This window comes from Apodemus sylvaticus, chromosome 7, assembly GCF_947179515.1.
Source record: "Apodemus sylvaticus chromosome 7, mApoSyl1.1, whole genome shotgun sequence".
Lineage (NCBI taxonomy): Eukaryota > Metazoa > Chordata > Mammalia > Rodentia > Muridae > Apodemus > Apodemus sylvaticus.
The window spans coordinates 44,857,244-44,875,606 of record NC_067478.1 but is presented as its reverse complement, the minus strand read 5'-3'; the positions used below and the strand labels follow the sequence as shown (position 1 = coordinate 44,875,606).

The 18,363-nt window shown below is 39.7% G+C and overlaps 1 protein-coding gene across 3 annotated transcripts in view; it reads left to right on the top strand.

Moving 5' to 3' along the window:
* Nucleotides 1-470: 470 nt before the first annotated feature.
* Nucleotides 471-18,363, top strand: part of Ttk (TTK protein kinase) — a 39,553-nt gene continuing 21,660 nt past the window's right edge. Inside the window, exons 1-12 of one of the 3 annotated variants that reach the window (XM_052187727.1) lie at nt 471-548; nt 1,677-1,833; nt 4,776-4,989; nt 5,127-5,233; nt 7,566-7,709; nt 8,106-8,220; nt 8,359-8,431; nt 8,519-8,613; nt 10,444-10,531; nt 11,674-11,791; nt 15,075-15,223; nt 17,335-17,468. In XM_052187727.1, the coding sequence (XP_052043687.1) occupies nt 1,698-1,833; nt 4,776-4,989; nt 5,127-5,233; nt 7,566-7,709; nt 8,106-8,220; nt 8,359-8,431; nt 8,519-8,613; nt 10,444-10,531; nt 11,674-11,791; nt 15,075-15,223; nt 17,335-17,468 (1,373 nt within the window). In that variant the 5' untranslated portion in view covers nt 471-548; nt 1,677-1,697. Of the gene's footprint in view, nt 549-602; nt 757-1,676; nt 1,834-4,775; nt 4,990-5,126; nt 5,234-7,565; nt 7,710-8,105; nt 8,221-8,358; nt 8,432-8,518; nt 8,614-10,443; nt 10,532-11,673; nt 11,792-15,074; nt 15,224-17,334; nt 17,469-18,363 lie in introns of those variants that run through there. The other 2 variants (XM_052187728.1, XM_052187726.1) reach the window with 2 other exon arrangements.

Genomic DNA, 18,363 nt, shown 5'->3' with positions numbered 1-18,363 from the left:
AACCTCTGCCCTTTTATTTTCCGCACACGAAACTGTTCCCCTGGACCACACAGTCCGCTAGGGGAAGCTGGGATCAGTGAGGAATCCTGGAGATGCTTTTCTCCTAAGAGCAGCTGAGTTCCTGAGAAAGCATCACGGGGATGCGGGTGGGGGGGAAGGGCAGTTCGGGGACCAGAATCCTAACAAAGGAAAGGGCGGGGCTTGGGTTGAAGACGAGGCCAGGGCTCCCTGGAGGGTCGTGGAAGGTCCAGCGGGAGACCACCAAAGAAAAGGGCCCGGACCCCAGGCCGCACAGGCGGTGGCCAGCAGGGCGAGCGCGCCTTGCGAGTCCACTCCTGCAGGCTCCAGTAATTCCCAGGGCCGTTTGAAGTAGCTGCACCGTCCGTCTCAACGCAGGAGGCGGGGGCGGCGCACGGAGCCAATCACGAGCCACGCTGCCACGTGACGAGCCGTAACCAATGGGAGGTGGCGGTGAAGGCAGCGGGGAAATTCAAACGTGTTTCCGGAGAAGGGTTTGGGTTCTGCTGTCTGCAGCTTGGCTTTCCGAGGTGAGTCTACCAGAGCGGGCGTTGCAGAGGCTGTAGCCGGCGGGAGGCTGCTGGGCGGCGAGCAGGCGCGTGGGTTCCCCGGCCTGGCGGGCGGGTACGGCCTGTGGGCCCTGGGCTGCAGGGCCCAGAAGCCGGTGTGTCGTCCAGGGCGGGACTGGTTATGCAACTCTCGGGACCTGCCCCCGTGCTGGCTGGGAGCTGGGACGAGGTGGGTTTCAGCGCCCCCCACTTTTTATTTTTTGAGACAGGGTTTCTCTGTATAGCCCTGGCTGTCCTGGAACTCACTCTGTAGACCAGGTTGGCCTCGAACTCAGAAATCCGCCTGCCTCTGCCTCTGCTTCCCAAGTGCCGGGATTACAGGCGTGCACCACCACCGCCCGGCTTCGGCCCATTTTTATTCTAACACTCCTCGTTGGCTCTGACCTTGAGTTACTGCGTTGTGGAGAATCGCAGACAGAAAGACTGCAGACTGTTGACCGGTAACAAACGCATTCATGCAGATGACTGGAACCTGTGCTCCAGTACTGTGACAATACCTCGAACCATGCATTAGAATGATAAAAGCACAAATCCTGGTTTTGTCTGGGAAAAACTGCTGATTGTCACTCCACCGTAGAAGGTGGCAGAATGCTCCCAATGTCAATATTTACTCTGGCAGAGTAGGCGGCCAAAGGGACAACTTAAATTCTTGTTACCAAACGGATTCTTATGTCCTTATGTGAAAGAAAGACATGCAGTGAAATGATTTTTAAAAGGCATTGGCTGGAGGTGGTGGTGTATATATGTACAGCTAGTGCTTGGGAAATGAACCGAGACCAGCTGCAGAAATAAGAGATCAAGGCCATCCTAGGCTACTAACATCCTTACTGCAAACACAAAAATGGGCAACATTTTTTTTTTTTTTTATGGGCAATACTTCCAGGTTCACGCAGTGTAACCGCAATGCTATTTTATACTGGGAAGAATAATGTTTTTGGTTCTTTGAAACTTTTTTTTCTGGTAAATTACAAGCTATGTCCTTGTGGGTTTTGCTGCTCTGGCTTGATTTTGGTGTACCACTAACACTTATCTAATAACAGTTACATTTAGATATGTTTCCAAAACTAATGTTCTATCTTCGTCATCCAGAAGACGAGTTATAATTTAGAAATGGAGGCTGAAGAGTTAATTGGCAGAAATTTGACAATTGATTCCATCATGAACAAAGTGAGAGAGATTAAAAATAAGATGAATGAAGACCTTACTGATGAGCTAAACTCGACTAAAGTCTGTGCCGACCACACAGGTGAATATTTCTTTTCTAAAAAAACAAACAAAACTGAAAAGCTTTGAGAGCCTCTAAGGTAAAGACGAGCCGTGTTAACCACCTTGTGTTGTCTAATGTAGTTTTTGTTTTTCTCAGTAATTGATGCTTATCCCTTAGACTGTACTGAGGAAGGCTTGCCAGTCTTACTGAAGTTAATTTTTTCTATTCATTTATTCATTTTATCTTACATGTGAATGATTTACCTGCATGTGAATGTATGCACCACTTCCATGCTTGGTGTCCTTGGAGGTCAGAAGGGAATCCCTGGAACTGGAGTTATGGTGGTCGTGAGTGGTCGAGTGGAACCTGGGTCCCCTTCAAGAGCATAAAAGTACTCCTGACTGCTGAGCCACCGCTCCAGTTCTCTGAAGTTACATTTAATCTTAACACCAAATACTGAACGTGAAGAATCTTCCTAGTCTTGTAGCCGCACCCCTCCTTCCTGTCTTACCCCTGTTCCAGCTAGAGGTCTCTATTAGTCCCAAATAGGTGTTCACTTTCACTGGTCTGGTCTTTGTAAATGTCTCTCTTCATGGCCTTCCCTGATACCTTGTTTCAGGTAGTTGCCTCCTGAGATGGGGGTGTGTCTCCCATCTTCTTTTCCTGTATTGTTTGCACGGCCCCGGTTCACTCCATGCATTTGTGTCTCTGTTCTTGATCTGTTCTTCACTAGGACGTCATTTGCATGCGGTCAGTTTCTGGTCTCTCGTTATATCCAGTGCTTAGATTGAAGCCTGATATGCAGTTGTCCAATACCGATGAGCGAAAATCCCCAAAGTGTAACACTAGTTTTGTAACTCTTTCTTAGGTTTCAAATGGTTGCTGTCATTTAAATAGTGGATATTTTCCAGATAAAAACAGATGCTCTGCGTGCCATCTTTTTAAACTGTGGATGAAAACCCCACTAGCTACACGAATGGTGGGTGGGTCAGGGTAAAATTGACAACAGTGCCTGAATGCTTAATGAAGTTTAATTCTAAAGCAAGCGTGCAGTAAGCCCTAGGTGTCTGTGCCCCTGCTTACCCATGCTGCACTGCTCAGGAGCCTTGGTGCCAAGCTCACAATGTGGGTACTTTTTACTGTGCAGTGACCCACCACTCAGTGCTTACAAAACTTTGGCTTAGATTGGACATGATTGTATATTATAATCTGTCAGATACATACAGCGGTTCTTTCTTTTACAGAAATGCAATAGTTTAATGATGAGAAAAATTAGACTTTTTAAAACATTTTTCTACTGTTATTCCTACATGTATTAGATTATTTTATCTTTGGAATGTTAGAATGATTAATTTTGAAAATCGTAGGCTTGCTGACTTGAATTTCATTAAATATTGTTAAATTAACTTATTTTGGGGATTAGAATAGAATTTCCAAGCCTTTCTAAAATTGCCATAATCATATTTTTTCCATTTGTAGGACATGTTTATGGTAACCTGCATTCTCAGCATTGCTAATAATAGACCCAAAATACTGATTAAGTCTGAAGAACACTGAAGATGCTCTGTTCCCTGCAATTGCAGATATTCAGCCAAAACCAGTTAGATCCATCTCATTAATATACATGCTTGCTTTTATTCTTAATAAATAGTAAAATTATATGTGTAACAAAGAATTATTTTAAAATAAGCCGATTTGTGATATTGTTGCAAGTGTTTAATTTGTATACCTATTTTATATCTGTATGTCTGGTGGTTTCTTAAAAATTTCCTCAGGTAAAACGGTGTTACAGGTGGGAAGAACTCTGTTCACTAGTGAGCCTGGTTCCCAGAGGCCTGAGAAAGTGGTCTCTAAATCACAATTGGCAAAATATATTTTTTAGGTATTTCACAAACTAGCTTGTTAGGAAATTAATAGAAATAAAATTGAAAAATCATTCAGTGATGGTGGTACACACCATTGATCCTAGCACTTGGGAGGTGAAGGCAGGCATATTTCTGAGTTTCAAGCCATCCTTATCTACAGAGTGAGTTCTAGTATAGCCAGGGCCGCAGAGAGAACCCCTGTCTCGAGAAACAAAAGCAAAATAAGAACAAACAAAACAAAACAAAAAACCAACCAGAACAAACCTGAAAAAACTACATTGTTAGTATTCAGCCAGATTAAATTTAGAGTGAACAATCGGAAGTCAGGAATGGGCCACTCTGCTAGAAAGCAGGAAAGGTCATTTTGTTTGCAAATAGAGTAATAGCTTCTTCAGGAAATTATAATTTAAAACATCTTTCTAATAACAATGATTAATAAAACGAATAAAAGATATCCTAAGTAAGAGGCTGGAATTCAAATTTCTTTCTTTAAAAAAATGCACTTATTTAGTGCTGACTAAATAAATGCATTACCAAGTGAAAGTTATTTTTGTAGGACCTATCCCACTGCTGTGCATACTAGGCAAGCCAGACTTGGTTGTCAAGGTAGGGGCTTAGATGGTCAAGGTCACACTTAGCTAAATACTGAGTTGAAGGCCACCCTGGGTTACTTGACCCTGTTATAAAAATAAAACGATATCATCTGAAGTTTAGTCTTTTCTGTTGTGGTCTTGTTTTGTTTTGTTTGTTTTGAGACAGGGTCTCACATATGTAGCCCCAGCTGTCCTGGAACTGCTATATTGACCAGGCAGACTTTAAACTCACAGAGATCCACCTGCCTCTGTCTTCCCAGTGCTGGGATTAAAGGTGTGCAACACCATGCCTAGCTTGAAGTTTATTCTTGCTTTTTCTATGTGTGATGGAATTTCACAGCAAGAAAGCTGACCCCCACAAGAAACCCTATAGGTTCTGAAGGCATGGATTGGTGAGACCAGGAAATTAGCAAAGTATTCTACTACAAGAGACATGCAGACAGCATGGAGAAAGAAACTTGGAAAGATAACTTGTCTGTTTCTCAGTTGTGATTTTTTTTTTCTCCTTATTCATATAACTCAGACACTGTTAACCAAAATATGATGGTTGAGAACACCCCGGAGAACTGGTTGAATTTCTTGCTGAAACTAGAGAAAAACAGCCTGCCTCTAAATGATGCTCTTTTAAATAAGCTGATTGGTCGGTATGGTCAAGCAATTGAAGCACTTCCTCCAGATAAATATGGCCAGAATGAGAGCTTTGCTCGAATACAAGTGAGACTTGCTGAATTAAAAGCGTAAGTATTAGCATTGAAACTGCACGTAACCAACTATATAGGTACTAAATTCCAGAGAGACAAGGTAAAAATATGTAATTTATATTTTTTAAACTAGTACTTTTATTTTTATAAGTGAGTCTGGTCTCTTGTTGCAGTATCCAGGAGCCGGACGACGCTCAGGACTACTTTCAGATGGCCAGAGAGAACTGCAAAAAGTTTGCGTTCGTGCACATATCCTTTGCACAGTTTGAACTGTCTCAAGGTAATCTGAAAATATCACGCTTACATTTGAAGTGAAAGCACATTCTACTGTAACATTAATATTGATGTGATGGATAAATTTCATGGATTTGAAGTGAAATATTAAAAGTATTGCAGTCAATGAGATGAGAACATGGGGCAGGCGTGCCCCATAGCGTAAGTCCAGAGTATTCGCTGACTGTACTCAGGAGTGTTCTGTGGGAGGAAGGACAAACATTGCACTCCTGTCCTTCACTCAGGAGACAGCTGAAGGATGGTTTTTCTTTTTTCCTTTGAGAGAACTGCAAGAAGTTTGTGTTCTTGCACATATCCTTTGCACAGTTTGAACTGTCTCAAGGTAGTCTGGAAATATCATGTTTACGTTTTAAGTGAAAGCACATTCTACTTTCACTTAAAATCAAACTGTGATTGTTTTGAGCAGGGTGGATGGATAGACTACTAGGAGCTAAGGCAGTTTCTTGAGGCTGTGTTCTGACTGCTGTGGGCATTTAGAGGGGAGGGCATCCAGAGTTTTTATCAGATTCACTAATGGATTTTTGACCTGAGTTAGTAAGACCTTAAATTGCTGGCGCTTCTCTAAATCACTATTCTCAGTTAACATATGGATTTAATCATTACCATATACTCTTTAAAATTTATAAACTAAGGTTGACTTACTCTGCTCAATATGATTGTCTCTAGTTGTATCCATGTTCCTGCAAAGGTCATAACTATTCTTTATGGCTGAAAATAATTTCATTGTGCTTATATACCACATTTTTGTCATCCATTTCTCTGTTAGATGTCTATGTTGGTTCCACAGCTTAGCTGTTGTAAGTAGTTTCTTTTATGTGTATGAGTATTTTGCCTGCATGTATGTACTTAACCATGTACATGCCTGGCACCCACATTGGTCAGAAGCATGCATTGGCCCCTGGAGTTGGTAAATAGTTGTGAGCTGCCTTGTGGGTGCTATGAACCAAACCTGGTCCTCTACAAGAACAGCAGGTGCTCTTAAACACTGAGCCATAGCTCCAGCTCTGTGTATAGTGCTGCAGTAAACACTGATGTGAAGTATCTCTGTCATGCCTTGAATTACAGTTCTTTGAGTAAATAAATATCCAGGAGGGGTAGAGGTAGGACATCTCTTAGATCTCTGTATCTGGTGTTTTGAGAAACCTTGGTACTGATTTCCACAGAGGTTGGACTACTTTATATTTTCATTAGTGATGCATAAAAATTCTCTTTTGTCCACATTTACACCAGCATTTATTGTTTGTTTCTTATGTTTTTTTAAATTAATGATTCCCATTCTGACCGGAGTGAGATGGATTCTTGATGTAGTTTGATTTGCATTTTTCTTTGGCTAATGACGTTAAACATTTTTCATGTATTTATTGGCCACTTGTATTTCTTCCTTTATGACTTTCTTTTTGTTAGCTTATTTATTGATTCGGTTGTTTTCTTGTTGCTTAGTTTTTTAGGTTCTTTATGTATTTTAGATATTAGGCCTCTAGTAGATGCATAACTGGCAAAGAACACCCATGTTCTCTACTTGATTAACTATTTCCTTTGTTGTACAGAGCTTTATAATAACACTTGCCAGTTTGGGTCTCATTTTCTGAGCGAGTAGGGCTCTGTCCAGAGTCTTCCCCTGTGGTTAGGTCTTGAAGTGTGTTTCTCACATGACAGTCTTTACCCTCCTGCGAGCCATATACACAGCCCGTGAATTCCATCCTGTGTGCTTCATGATGTGCACATTGAATATTTACCAACTACTAGAGATCAAGTTTGTATTTGAAAGGAAATTTGGTAACATCTATGGTTGAATAAACTTTCTTGGTTATTTTGTATTTTGGCAGTGGTATAGATTAGTCTAACAGCGGATGGTTAGCTCTTTAATTTTTTTTAAAAATCCTTTTGCTAGAAGAGTTTTTAGCAAATTTTCAGTCTTGATGACTAAATGTTACTATGAATAGTATGTTATAACAAATGCTTGCTTTAATATGGAGAGTAACCTCCTACACACCTACAACTTAACTTGGTTAAGGAGGTAACATCCCAAGATGTTTTTAATTGTTGTAGTGTGTGTGTGTGTGTGTGTGTGTGTGTGTAGCACACATACACACAGGCACGTGTGCTAATTTATTAAACTTCTAAATGGTTTTCAGTGGTGAACAGGAGTTGGTATAGAGGAGTTAACTGTATGTGTGATAAGTGAGACATTGTTTATTTGCTCATGCAATAATGTGAGTAAGTCTCATCTCTCCACTAGGTCCTCGTGAATAAATAACAGGCTGGGACTAGTGGGCGAAGGCTGCTGCATCAAGTAACAGTTACTTTTCCTCTCTTAGGCAATCTCAAAAAAAGTGAGCAGCTTCTTCATAAAGCTGTCGAGACTGGGGCGGTGCCGCTGCAGATGCTGGAGATGGCCATCCAGAACTTACACCTCCAGAAAAAGCAGCTGCTTTCAGAGGAGGACAGAAAGAGTTTATCAGGTACTTATCAAAGTGCTGTGTGTTGCTGGAGAGCTAAATTCAGATTCAGGATACTTTAAAGAAAAAAAATGAGATATAATGCCGAAAAACCTAACGTTAAGTTGTAGGTGTGTAGGAGGTAAACTGTAAAGATCTTTACTGTGCTAACCTCGTGTTGGTAGCTCCTTAAAAATGACTCTGTCAAGGTAAAGGCAGCCTTTGCTCTTAGGGAAGGACAGACTTTTATCCTTTGAAGAAGACTTAAAGGGACAGTTGAAAGAAGTGTATTGATGACAAACGTCGTGCTTCTATATCCCAAGTGAAGGCTCATACCTATTATACGTTGCCTTTTAAAATATTCCTATTTGTAAGATGATTCTTTTTGTAAATTTAATCATAGTTGTGACATTTTTACAGCATCTACAGTGCTAACTGCCCAAGAATCATTGTCCAGTTCCCTTGGAAATGTACAGAATAGGAACATCAGTTGTGATTCCAAAGGACAGGCTGCTCCAGCCAGGATTTTATATGGGTAGGAAAATGCATTCAGCTCTTTACATTTTTATTTTTGGTATTTTCACACTAGTGGCATAACTACATTTAGCAGTAAAATGATACATTATTAATTGTATTCTCTGAAAAAAACCGCAGCTATTTTCTTTGTCTTCAGAGAGAACCTACCCCCACAGGATGCAGAAGTAAGTCATCGGAACCCCTTAAAGCATACTAACAAAACTAAACGGGTGAGTTGTTTTGAGTCTACTTTGAGGAAGGTGATGGTAGTGAATTCTTATGTGTCCCAGTTACTTAATCTTTCAAATCATTTCTAGTCATGCCCCTTTGGAAGAGTCCCAGTTAATCTTCTAAACAGCCCAGATTATTGTGTGAAGACAGATGGTTCAGCTGTGCCACAATTTACAAAAAGGTAAGGTTGAGTTTGGGTTTTTAAAGTTTTTATATAAAGATTGTTGTCAGAATGTCTTACCTTTTTACTAAGTAATAGTAATAGGATTAATTAATTTTACTTGGTAGTTCTATGGTCTGAGCCTAGGGCTGTGAGTATGCAAGTCCTCTGCCATTGAAGTGCATCCGTGTCCCTCCCTTTGCCGTCTCTATGTTTAAGATCAGATTTCCGTAATTCTCCTAGGCTAGCCTTAGGCTCTGTACCCCAGTCATAAGCTGTACCTCCTGTATTTGTGGGTGTTTATGTTCACCAGGCTTGTCATGATGACATTTCTTTGGTATTAGAAGTTACTGGGTTTCTTTTTGGTTTGTTTTTGTTCTTTGAGATATGTTCTTCCATGATGTCTGGTAGTCCTGCTTCTGTCTCTTTGATGCTGGGATTACAGATATGTACCACCATGCCCGGCTAAAGTAAATTTCATAATGCTATTAGGAACAAATTGAATAGAAGGAAATTACTTCAGTTTTCTCCCATTAAAAGTATTTATTGAAGCTACTATTAAGTGAGAAGATTTATTGGAAAATTGCCAAGTGAACATGATGTGTAGAAGCTATGAAGAGTGAAATTTGAGCCATTTGAGCATTTCTTATTAATAGTAATATACCCAGTATAGTGCTTATTATAGTGTGAGAATCTTTATAGCAGGGATGGGAGGTGATCTGAAAACAAACTTTGTTTTTAATTTACTTAAGTGCTGGCTAGCTATTAGTGGGAACAGTGATGGCTTCATACATTGTTTCAGAGCTCCGGGCTTCAAGAAGTGGGATAGAGGCTGGGAGCCTAGCTTGGGTAGAGTGCATACTAAACACGGGAGGTGCCCTGGGCTCATCCCTGAGCACCAAAAATGAGTAAGTTAGTTGGCTGCTGAGTGAGGTGGTGCAGACCTAACAGGGTGGCTGAGCCAGGAAAATCTTTTAAATCAAGGGGTTGCTCAAATCACCCTTGCCATATGCCCTGCCATAAAGTAAGCAGATGCTATATGTATGCTTTATATATGTTATGTTTATAAATATATATATGTATATATATACATATATGTATGTGCGTGTTTACAGATAGATAAACTCAGTAATGAAGGATCATTCTTATCTGATATATGCCCCTACTCTCAATTTGAATGTCTTCTCTCAAATAAGAAATGGAAATGTGCTTGATATGGTGGTATGTGCTAATAAAACTGAGAAACAAATTATTTTAGTTGGTGCTTTCAGTAATTGAAGTCCTATTCCATTTAGGTGTCAAATATTGATGGCTAGAAGCATATTTGTATTTAAGTTACATATTCCTGTTATCTTAGACCTCCATTTCAAATACTTAGTTGAAGCATACTGGAGCTTTTTCTCCCACTCTTAAAATGTATTGTTTTAAACCCTCCCATCCCTCAGCGTTCACTGAGCCGTGTTCTTGATGCTTTTTATGACAGACTGTATGCCACACTGTAGAGGTCCACATTGCAGTTCATTGTGTGCTCTTATCCTTCATCTGTGTGCAGCCTGAAATGTAGTTTCATCTACATACTTTTCCTTTCCCACATTCTTATCTGAGCTCCAGCTGTAACTTGTTAGGTAATGAGGGCACTGGCAATCCTCTATCTCTTCATCACGTTGTCATTGCTTAGTACCTCAGTTTTTAGCATAGTCACCTTTGCATTAGAATTATGTCACTTTTAAAGAGAGCCTTCCAATTCAAAGTGTATATGTACTAGTTATATGTATTGAAAGCAGGTTTTAAAATGAAAAATGGAACAATTTCATGTTAACTGTTAAAATCTTTTTGTCTCATGGGTAATAGAAAGTTATCTGGATCAGAATACCGAGATTCGATTATGCCTGGATCCAAATCGAGTGGAAATGATACCAACGAATTGAGAGGTGTAAAGGTATTACAATTTTAAGTGTATGTGAAGCAAAGGTTCCTGGTCTAGAACTCACTGAGCTTTCTTTAGGGAAAGGACCTAGTGTTTATTCGTCTCCAAAGTGCTGATGAAGCCATGGGAAGTTTGAGGCCACCGCTGAGAGGTGACACAGAGGTCCTGGACTGTGTCTCAAAGATTAAGGTGGTAGAGCAAGTATTAGAAGAGTCATGAGGTACATTAATTAGGATTTGTTTCAATGGATTAGTAGGCCTGGGTCTGAGAATCAGCATGGAAGCCATTCCCCAGGTTTTGTTTATTAGTATGTTTTCTGACACAATGTTGACCAAGCATTTTTAAACCCAGAGCATATGTTAGTGCAGAGATAGAAGCATAAGTATTAATTTGCTATACCTCCACCTTTGTCAACTTTACCACAGGAAGTGGCTAGTTCCAGATGCAGGAATTTGTAGGGATTCTAATATTCTTGCTATATATACTTGGCTTAAATCCCTGGCATTGTGTGAATTTTTAGCATTACAAGCTTTCGTGATCTATGCTTTAAAATAATTTTCTCTCCTTTTAGGGAATGGTACTTAACTGTATTAAAAAATTATACTTTCTCAATTTATAATAGCTACCGCCTTGAGGTTATATAAATGCCAACTTTTACTAATGCTATATTTTGGTAATATAGTACAATCGGGACAGGGGATTTGGCTCAGTGGTAGAGCACATAACTACCATAGTGAGGCTCTGAGTTCAATTCCAGTACTGCAAAATTCATAAACACATACTAACTAAAAGATAGGGTCATGTAAACAGGATACTTACATTTTATCACCAGGCTTAGTCTATGCTGGACCCAAATTTTCTAACACTTTCTTTTTTGAGCGAAGTATAATGGGGCAATTAAGTAATATTAAAATGTCCACTTAAAGCAAATTTGTCAAGTTAATAGTTATGACCTTTCCTGATGTTATAATCAGTAATTTAGAATGTTAATATTTTCTGGGAGTTTGTGACTACAAATGTGAGAGATAATTTCACAAACAATTTTTTCACATAGATAAAATTCTATTATATATTGAACAGTTAAGACCAATTAGTACTACTGCTATTTATCCTACATTATCTTATTTGAAATCTTTCTTTGCTTTTTTATGTAGCCCATTCAAACTATCCATTTGAAAGACTCTCTGGTGTCTAATGAAAGGAGTTCTGAACTTATGTCTGATTTAGTAACCTTGAAGAGTAAAACAGATTCAAGTCTAACAAAATTGGAAGGTACGTGCTCATATAGTCCACCTGATTAAATTCACTGGGTTGTTGACAAAAGAAGGATATGAAAGTCAGAGGGGGACCTGGGGATAAAAAGGGTTTCTGTGGGGGAGGGGGGAGTGATAAGATAACCATGCAAGCTCGTTCTCTATGTTTGAAACAATCAAAGAATAGCACGCATACACAGACATGCTGGGGAGGTGCTCTGTGGGTAAAGTGTTTGCCATGTATGCGTGAGGACCCAGTCCAAACCTACACACAAAGCTGAGCTCCGTCGTCAGGCCTACAAGGCCCTCACTCCTGTGGGACGATGGCAGGGACAGGAGAATCCCCCGAAGCTCACAAGCCTTACCTTCTGATGCACACAGCACATGATAAGAGACCCTGTCTAGAACAAAATGAAAGCAAGAACTGATACCTGAGGTTTTCTCTGACTTCTATGCTTACACACAAATGTGCACACATATCATACACAATCCACACTCATTGTGATGTAAAATTTTGTCTTCCTTTATTTTCCATTTTAGGTTTTTTACAGTATGCGTGAAAAGTATTGACTTCTATAGGAGAGGAAGCCATTTTCCTAAAGGGGACATAAAAAGAGGGACGATAAATGGAACTGAGTTATTTTTCTTAGTTGGTTTAACAGCTATTGTCACCAAAGGGAAAAAAAGTAACTTCTATATCACAGTCCTCTCTAATTTTCATTTTAAATCAGACATTGGTCTTCCACTATATAGGTACTATAATAAATGTTTAGGGATCCAATAATTTTAGGACTAGGGTCCCAACATTGCAAATCAGTTATGGAGTGCACATGGAATAGATAACAGCTAATGTGGGGTAAAATGTGAAGATTGTTAGGAGAGATAACAAGCAAAATGCTGTGAGAATTTAGAAGAGGGAAAATTTTAGAAACCTCATTTGAATTAGGGAAAGTATGGAAAAATATTTGAAAGAGAAGAAATTTGAAAACCCATTAGCATGTAAGTGGGGGCTCTTGGTAGTAGCCCTGAGCTGGAGGGAATAGCTTAGGCTAAAGAATAAATGGTAGACAGGGCCGTTGCGAGGGCCTGGAAGGTGGCTGCTGTAGCATTGGGCAGTTAGTGATCTGAGTAACATGCCTACACTTCACATGGTTTAGGACCTAAAAGTCGGCATGCTTTCCGGGGAGGGCAGGGTTACGGGTGACTGAGTGTGTGCTGATGCTCTCTCTCCTGAGGAGACCTTGGAAGCCAAGTAAGGCTAGCTCTGATGTTTGCCTGGTGCTTGTTTGATTCTAATCCTGGAAGTCCAGAGCCTAGGGAAGCCTGTCTCCCCAGTAGTGCTTCATCCGCACGACAGTCCTATTCTTTGCCTTCGTATTGGTTGGGAACAGATTCCTAATCTTGGGATTTTTGGAAACTGCTTTTCATTTTTTCTTGTCATCTTTTGATACCATTAGGAAATGCCACCTTTATCAAATATTCCTGTTAATATAGCTAATTTGATGAAATAGAATTCTGAATTTCTGTGCCCTCTGACTTCCTAGTCTTTGCCTTTATACTTTCTGCTATTTTAAGCAAGGTTTCTGGGAGTATCCTAAACATTTACATATTGTAGGGAATCATTTTAATCTTTCATTTTTAGGTTTAATTTTGCTTGTATGTGATATGAACATAAATATATATGATAAGATAAAGTGTCAAGATTTTAAATTTCCATAAAAATTCTAGGTTCTGGATATCAGTTTTCATTCACTGGAAAATTGAAGTTTGATTGAGAAGCAGTTGAGCCTATAAAGACATCTGAAACACACTTGTCATCTTCAGCCTTCAGCCCACTAGTTTGGCATGTGTTCAGTCACTTAATACACCAAGAATCCTGTTTTCTAGAGCTCTTGTGTGTGTTGTGGTAGATTTAGTCGAGGATAGCTGATATTTTTGGTATTGTGATAATGAAGGGTACCCTTTGCTGTACATAATTTGGGTGTTCAACTTTATTGCTAGTGTATAAATTTTATTTATTTATTTATTTTACTTAGCTATATTGACATTGCTAAATTCACTGAACAATTCTAATAATTTCTTTATTCCTTAGGGCTACTTTGTGTGTATGATGGTTTTATTCTTTTTGGAGACAAGGTCTAATTTTAGGCTGTTTTCAAACTCAAAGTTCTCCTGCCTCAGCTTGTTAAGGGCTGGAATTACAGGCATGTTCTACAATGCCCAATTTGTGAGTGTTGTTAGGTCCACAGTCATGTTTGGCAATAGTATGTCCTTTTTCTTTGGGATCCTTTTCATTTTGTTATTGTACTGCTTCTAAGAGGTCAAGGTCAGAATTTCTAAAGGAGATGGGAGGTGAACTTCCTGCCTCACATTTTTGGTTTTTTGAGACAGGGTTTCTCTTTGTAGCCCTGGCTGTCCTGGAACTCATTCTGTGGACCAGGGTGGCCTTGAACTCAGAATCTGACTACTGTATCTGCCTCACAAGTGCTGGGATTAAAGGCGTGCACTACCATTGCCCGGCTGAGCCTCACAAGTTTAAGGTGACATTTTTAGTATCCTAACTCTTGGAATGATAGCTGCTATAGATTTTTTTTGCTTTTTTTATTTTTAATCTGATTCTGTAATGTTTCTTTTTGGCCTAGATTATTCATATTTTTTGTATACTTATGTGGTTGATTGAGCATTGAATTTTATGAGATGCCCTTTTGTTGCTGAGCTACTCATATATTTCTTTTTGATTATAGAAATGTACACTGAAGCTGGGCGGTGGTGGTGCACGCCTGTAATCCCAGCACTTGGGAGGCAGAGGCAGGCGGATTTCTGAGTTTGAGGCCAGCCTGGTGTACAGAGTGAGTTCCAGGATAGCCAGGGCTACACAGAGAAACCCTGTCTTGAAAAAAACCAAAAAAAAAAAAAAAGAAAGAAAGAAATGTACACTGATTTTTCAGGTGTTTAGCAAAGAGCATTTAGGAGTGAATCATATTTGGATTTAATTTATTAGGTCTTTTACCAGTTTATATTTTTTATTTATTAAAAACCAGAAGCACTTATAATAACTTCTGTTATTTTCAGATAAAAATGAAGCATAGTTTATACGACATTCTTATTGCTTATGTTGACTTGTTTATTTGAGGTTTATTTTGTTTTGAGGTGGGGTCTTGCTGAACTGCCCAAGCTGGTTTCAGGGTCTCTGGTTCAAGTGATCCATCCTCTCCTACCTCTGAGACTACAGATGGATGCCACCATACCTGTCCTTAATTATTATCCTCAAATATTAATTTTTAACGAATACAAAATTTCAGAAACTACAGGGCATCAAGAACCAGAGATTCCAGAAAGAAGGCACAAGCAGTGGCTGCCTGCCCGAAAACCTGAGGGTGTGAACCAGCAGTCTGCTGCATCTGCATACCAGTGGCACGTTCCGGATGTGACCCCAAAGGCTGGTAAAGAGGTGATGTTCTGGTCACTTACACTACATTACTGTCTTCAGTGACATGTGTCTCAGGTTTGATGTGTTATGTTGGATGCTTCATTTTGTAGTGCTGAGGCGATGAGAGGCCATATTTAGTGCGATAGTTTATTTACATGATTTCTTTTTTATTTCCCCAGAATATTTGATCAGTAGCACCTGTAGGATGCTAAGAGCACATGTCAGGATAAATTCTGTTTTCATCATTACTAATAGACTGTTGTAGTTTTGGGGTTTTTTCTCTCTGTTTTTGTAAATGTGTGTGGGTGTGTGCCTGTGGATGCAGGTGCCTATGGAGGCCAGAGGCGTTGGACTTCTAGAACTAGAGTCACCAGTGGTGGACAGGCTGCCCAGTGTGGGCAATGGACATCGAACTCTGATCATCTGCAGGAGTGATACAGTTTTTTAACCCCTAAGTTCTTTCTCTAGCCCTACAATAGATTTATAGTTAAGAGAACTGAATACATATATCCATAAAAATAATTTGGAAAGGATTTTATTCATAGTAGAATTTCATAACTGTGGCAAAAGTGATATCTATATTATGTGGTACATCTTTTTAATGAAGTATTACTAATAAATCAATAAAATGTTGGTACACACTCCAACCTAAGTGAACCTTAAAATTGCTAAATGTAGAAGCATATCACAGGAAGCCATTGGTTCTGCGAGCTAATTTGAGATGTTCCAAATAGGCAAAACCATAGAAATGGAAATTACGTTCTTAGTTGGCAGAAATGGGTACTGTAAGGAGGGAGGAGCGAATTACAGTATGGAGTTTTTGCTTGGGGATGAAAATATTCTAAATTCAGTAAATGCACTGAAAACATTTTTAGAAACAGCAAGGAAGAATAGCCAGTTTCTTGTGACCCTGCTGACTGAGCAGCCTTCTTAAAGAGCGTTCATTTGTCATACATCTTACTTTATAGCTGTGATTTCCCCATTTCTGTGTAAGGCTGCTTCCTTATTTCTTACAAAGTCGTACTCTTAGGTCTCTGCCTTCTCAGTACATTGTCATGTTCTTTATTCGCTGCTGTCATATATTAAAATCCTAGTGACTCCACATTGTTTCTTAAAAATACTCTGGGCCTGGCATAGTGGTGCACATCTTTAATCCTAGCATTTGGGAAGTGGAGGCAGGCAGGTCAAACTCAGGTCCTCAAACATATTTAACAAAACAAGACCCAGCATCTTCCATCTATCAAAAACATTATGTGTTAAATTTTTATAAAATGTTGAGGAACTTTGCAATGAGCTTACTGTCTACAGAGATGCACTTCAGACGAGATCGGGCACGTTTCAGGGTGGTATGGCCATAGACGAGATGCACTTCAGTCTGGGGACAGTTTGAGTAGAGTATGTTAGCATTAAGTGTGGAATAAAAGAACAGTTCTAAAATGTGACTATATTTTGGGCTGGTAGAGGTAGCGTGGTAAATGCTGCACAAGCATGAGGACCTGGGTTTGATAATGAGCATCAGTGTTAAAGCCAGGGGGAGGGGGCTTGGGCAGGGGTTATCTTAGCACTGGGAGATGGAGACCAGTAGGTTTGGAGGCTCACTGGTCTGCCAGCCCAACCTAGCATAATTTGTGATATTCAGGTCCAACATAGAGACTTTCTCAAAACACAACACCCTAAGTTGACCTCTGGACTCTGCCTGTGGAGGTTTAAATTTGCTTGGCCGGAGGCCTGGTTGGAGCAGGTGTGGCTTTACTGGAGGAATTGTGTCACTGTTAGGGTGGGCTTTGAGGTCCTATGCTCAAGCTCCACCCAGTGTGGAAGGGACCTTCCTCCTGCAGAAGGGACTCTCCTTCTTGCTGTTTTCGGATCAAGATGTAGAACTCTTGACTCTTCCAGCACCAAGTCTGCCTGCATGATGCCACGCTTCCCACCACGATGGTAATGGACGCAACCTCTGAAACACAGTGCCAGTGAAATGTCCATTATAAAAGCCATAGTGCCAGTTCACAGCAATGGAAACCCAAACTAGGACAGCTTTGCTTTTCATATTTTTATTATTTTAAAGGTTATATTTGTTAAACTGTTAATGCCTAATTCTCTTAGTCATGAAATTTTAAACTTTCTTTTAGTAGAAGTGTACCACGGTTGAGCAACTTGCCTTGTCTGTTTCAAAGCAGTCACCACCAATATCAGTCCCCAAATGGCTTGATCCAAAGTCTGTTTGTGAGACACCTCGTTGCAGTTCCTTGGATGATTTCATGAAATGGTAATTAACTTTTGCTCTGAGCTCACAATGCAAGGTGGTAAATAGAAATAAGATAAGCTTTCAGACCAAACTGTATTAGGTTGAACCTGCTCTCTTATTTAGAGTCTTGGAAATTACTTTCTTTCTCAGCATTAGTTTTTGGACTCTATAAAATCCAAAGGGGTAGCCAGGCAGTGGTGGCGCACGCCTGTAATCCCAGCATTCTGGGAGGCAGAGGCAGGCGGATTTCTGGCAGAGGAGGCCAGCCTGGTCTACAGAGTGAGCTCCAGGACAGCCAGGGCTCTACAGAGAAACCCTGTCTCCAAAAAACCAAATCCAAAAAACAAAACAAAACAAAAAATCCAAAGGGGTAAGCAAATTATGATTACATATATATTGTATAATTATTCTATTTTTAAGGACTGTTGTAAAAGTACTCTTTGTCATATTATACTCTTAGAGCTTGAAAATCTAAGTATGCAGTCTGTCTCTTTTGCTTGTGAACATGTATGCTTCTCTGGCTGAGAAATGTTTTAAAGGAAATTTAGCATTCTTAGAATGGAACAGGGTAGATAGATATTTCCATGTATGAAGTGGTAATTGGAGTGGGATGGCCTCTGAATGATATCAGATGTATAATTCACATAGCTGGGAAAATATTCAAAGATGCAGAACTGAGGACAGGAATGAGAGGTGTGTGGAAATTAGATGATCAATGCTAATAAAAAGGAAACATAAAAGATATTGCAAAAGAAAATGAGTGACATTTCAAAGAAAAGAATATATAATAACCTTCAACCATTGACTATATTTTTAATGTTTTAAGGGATAACATAATTCCATGATGCCTTTAAATGTGGTATATCTACACAATGGAGTACTATTCAGCCATTAGAAACAATGAATTCATGAAATT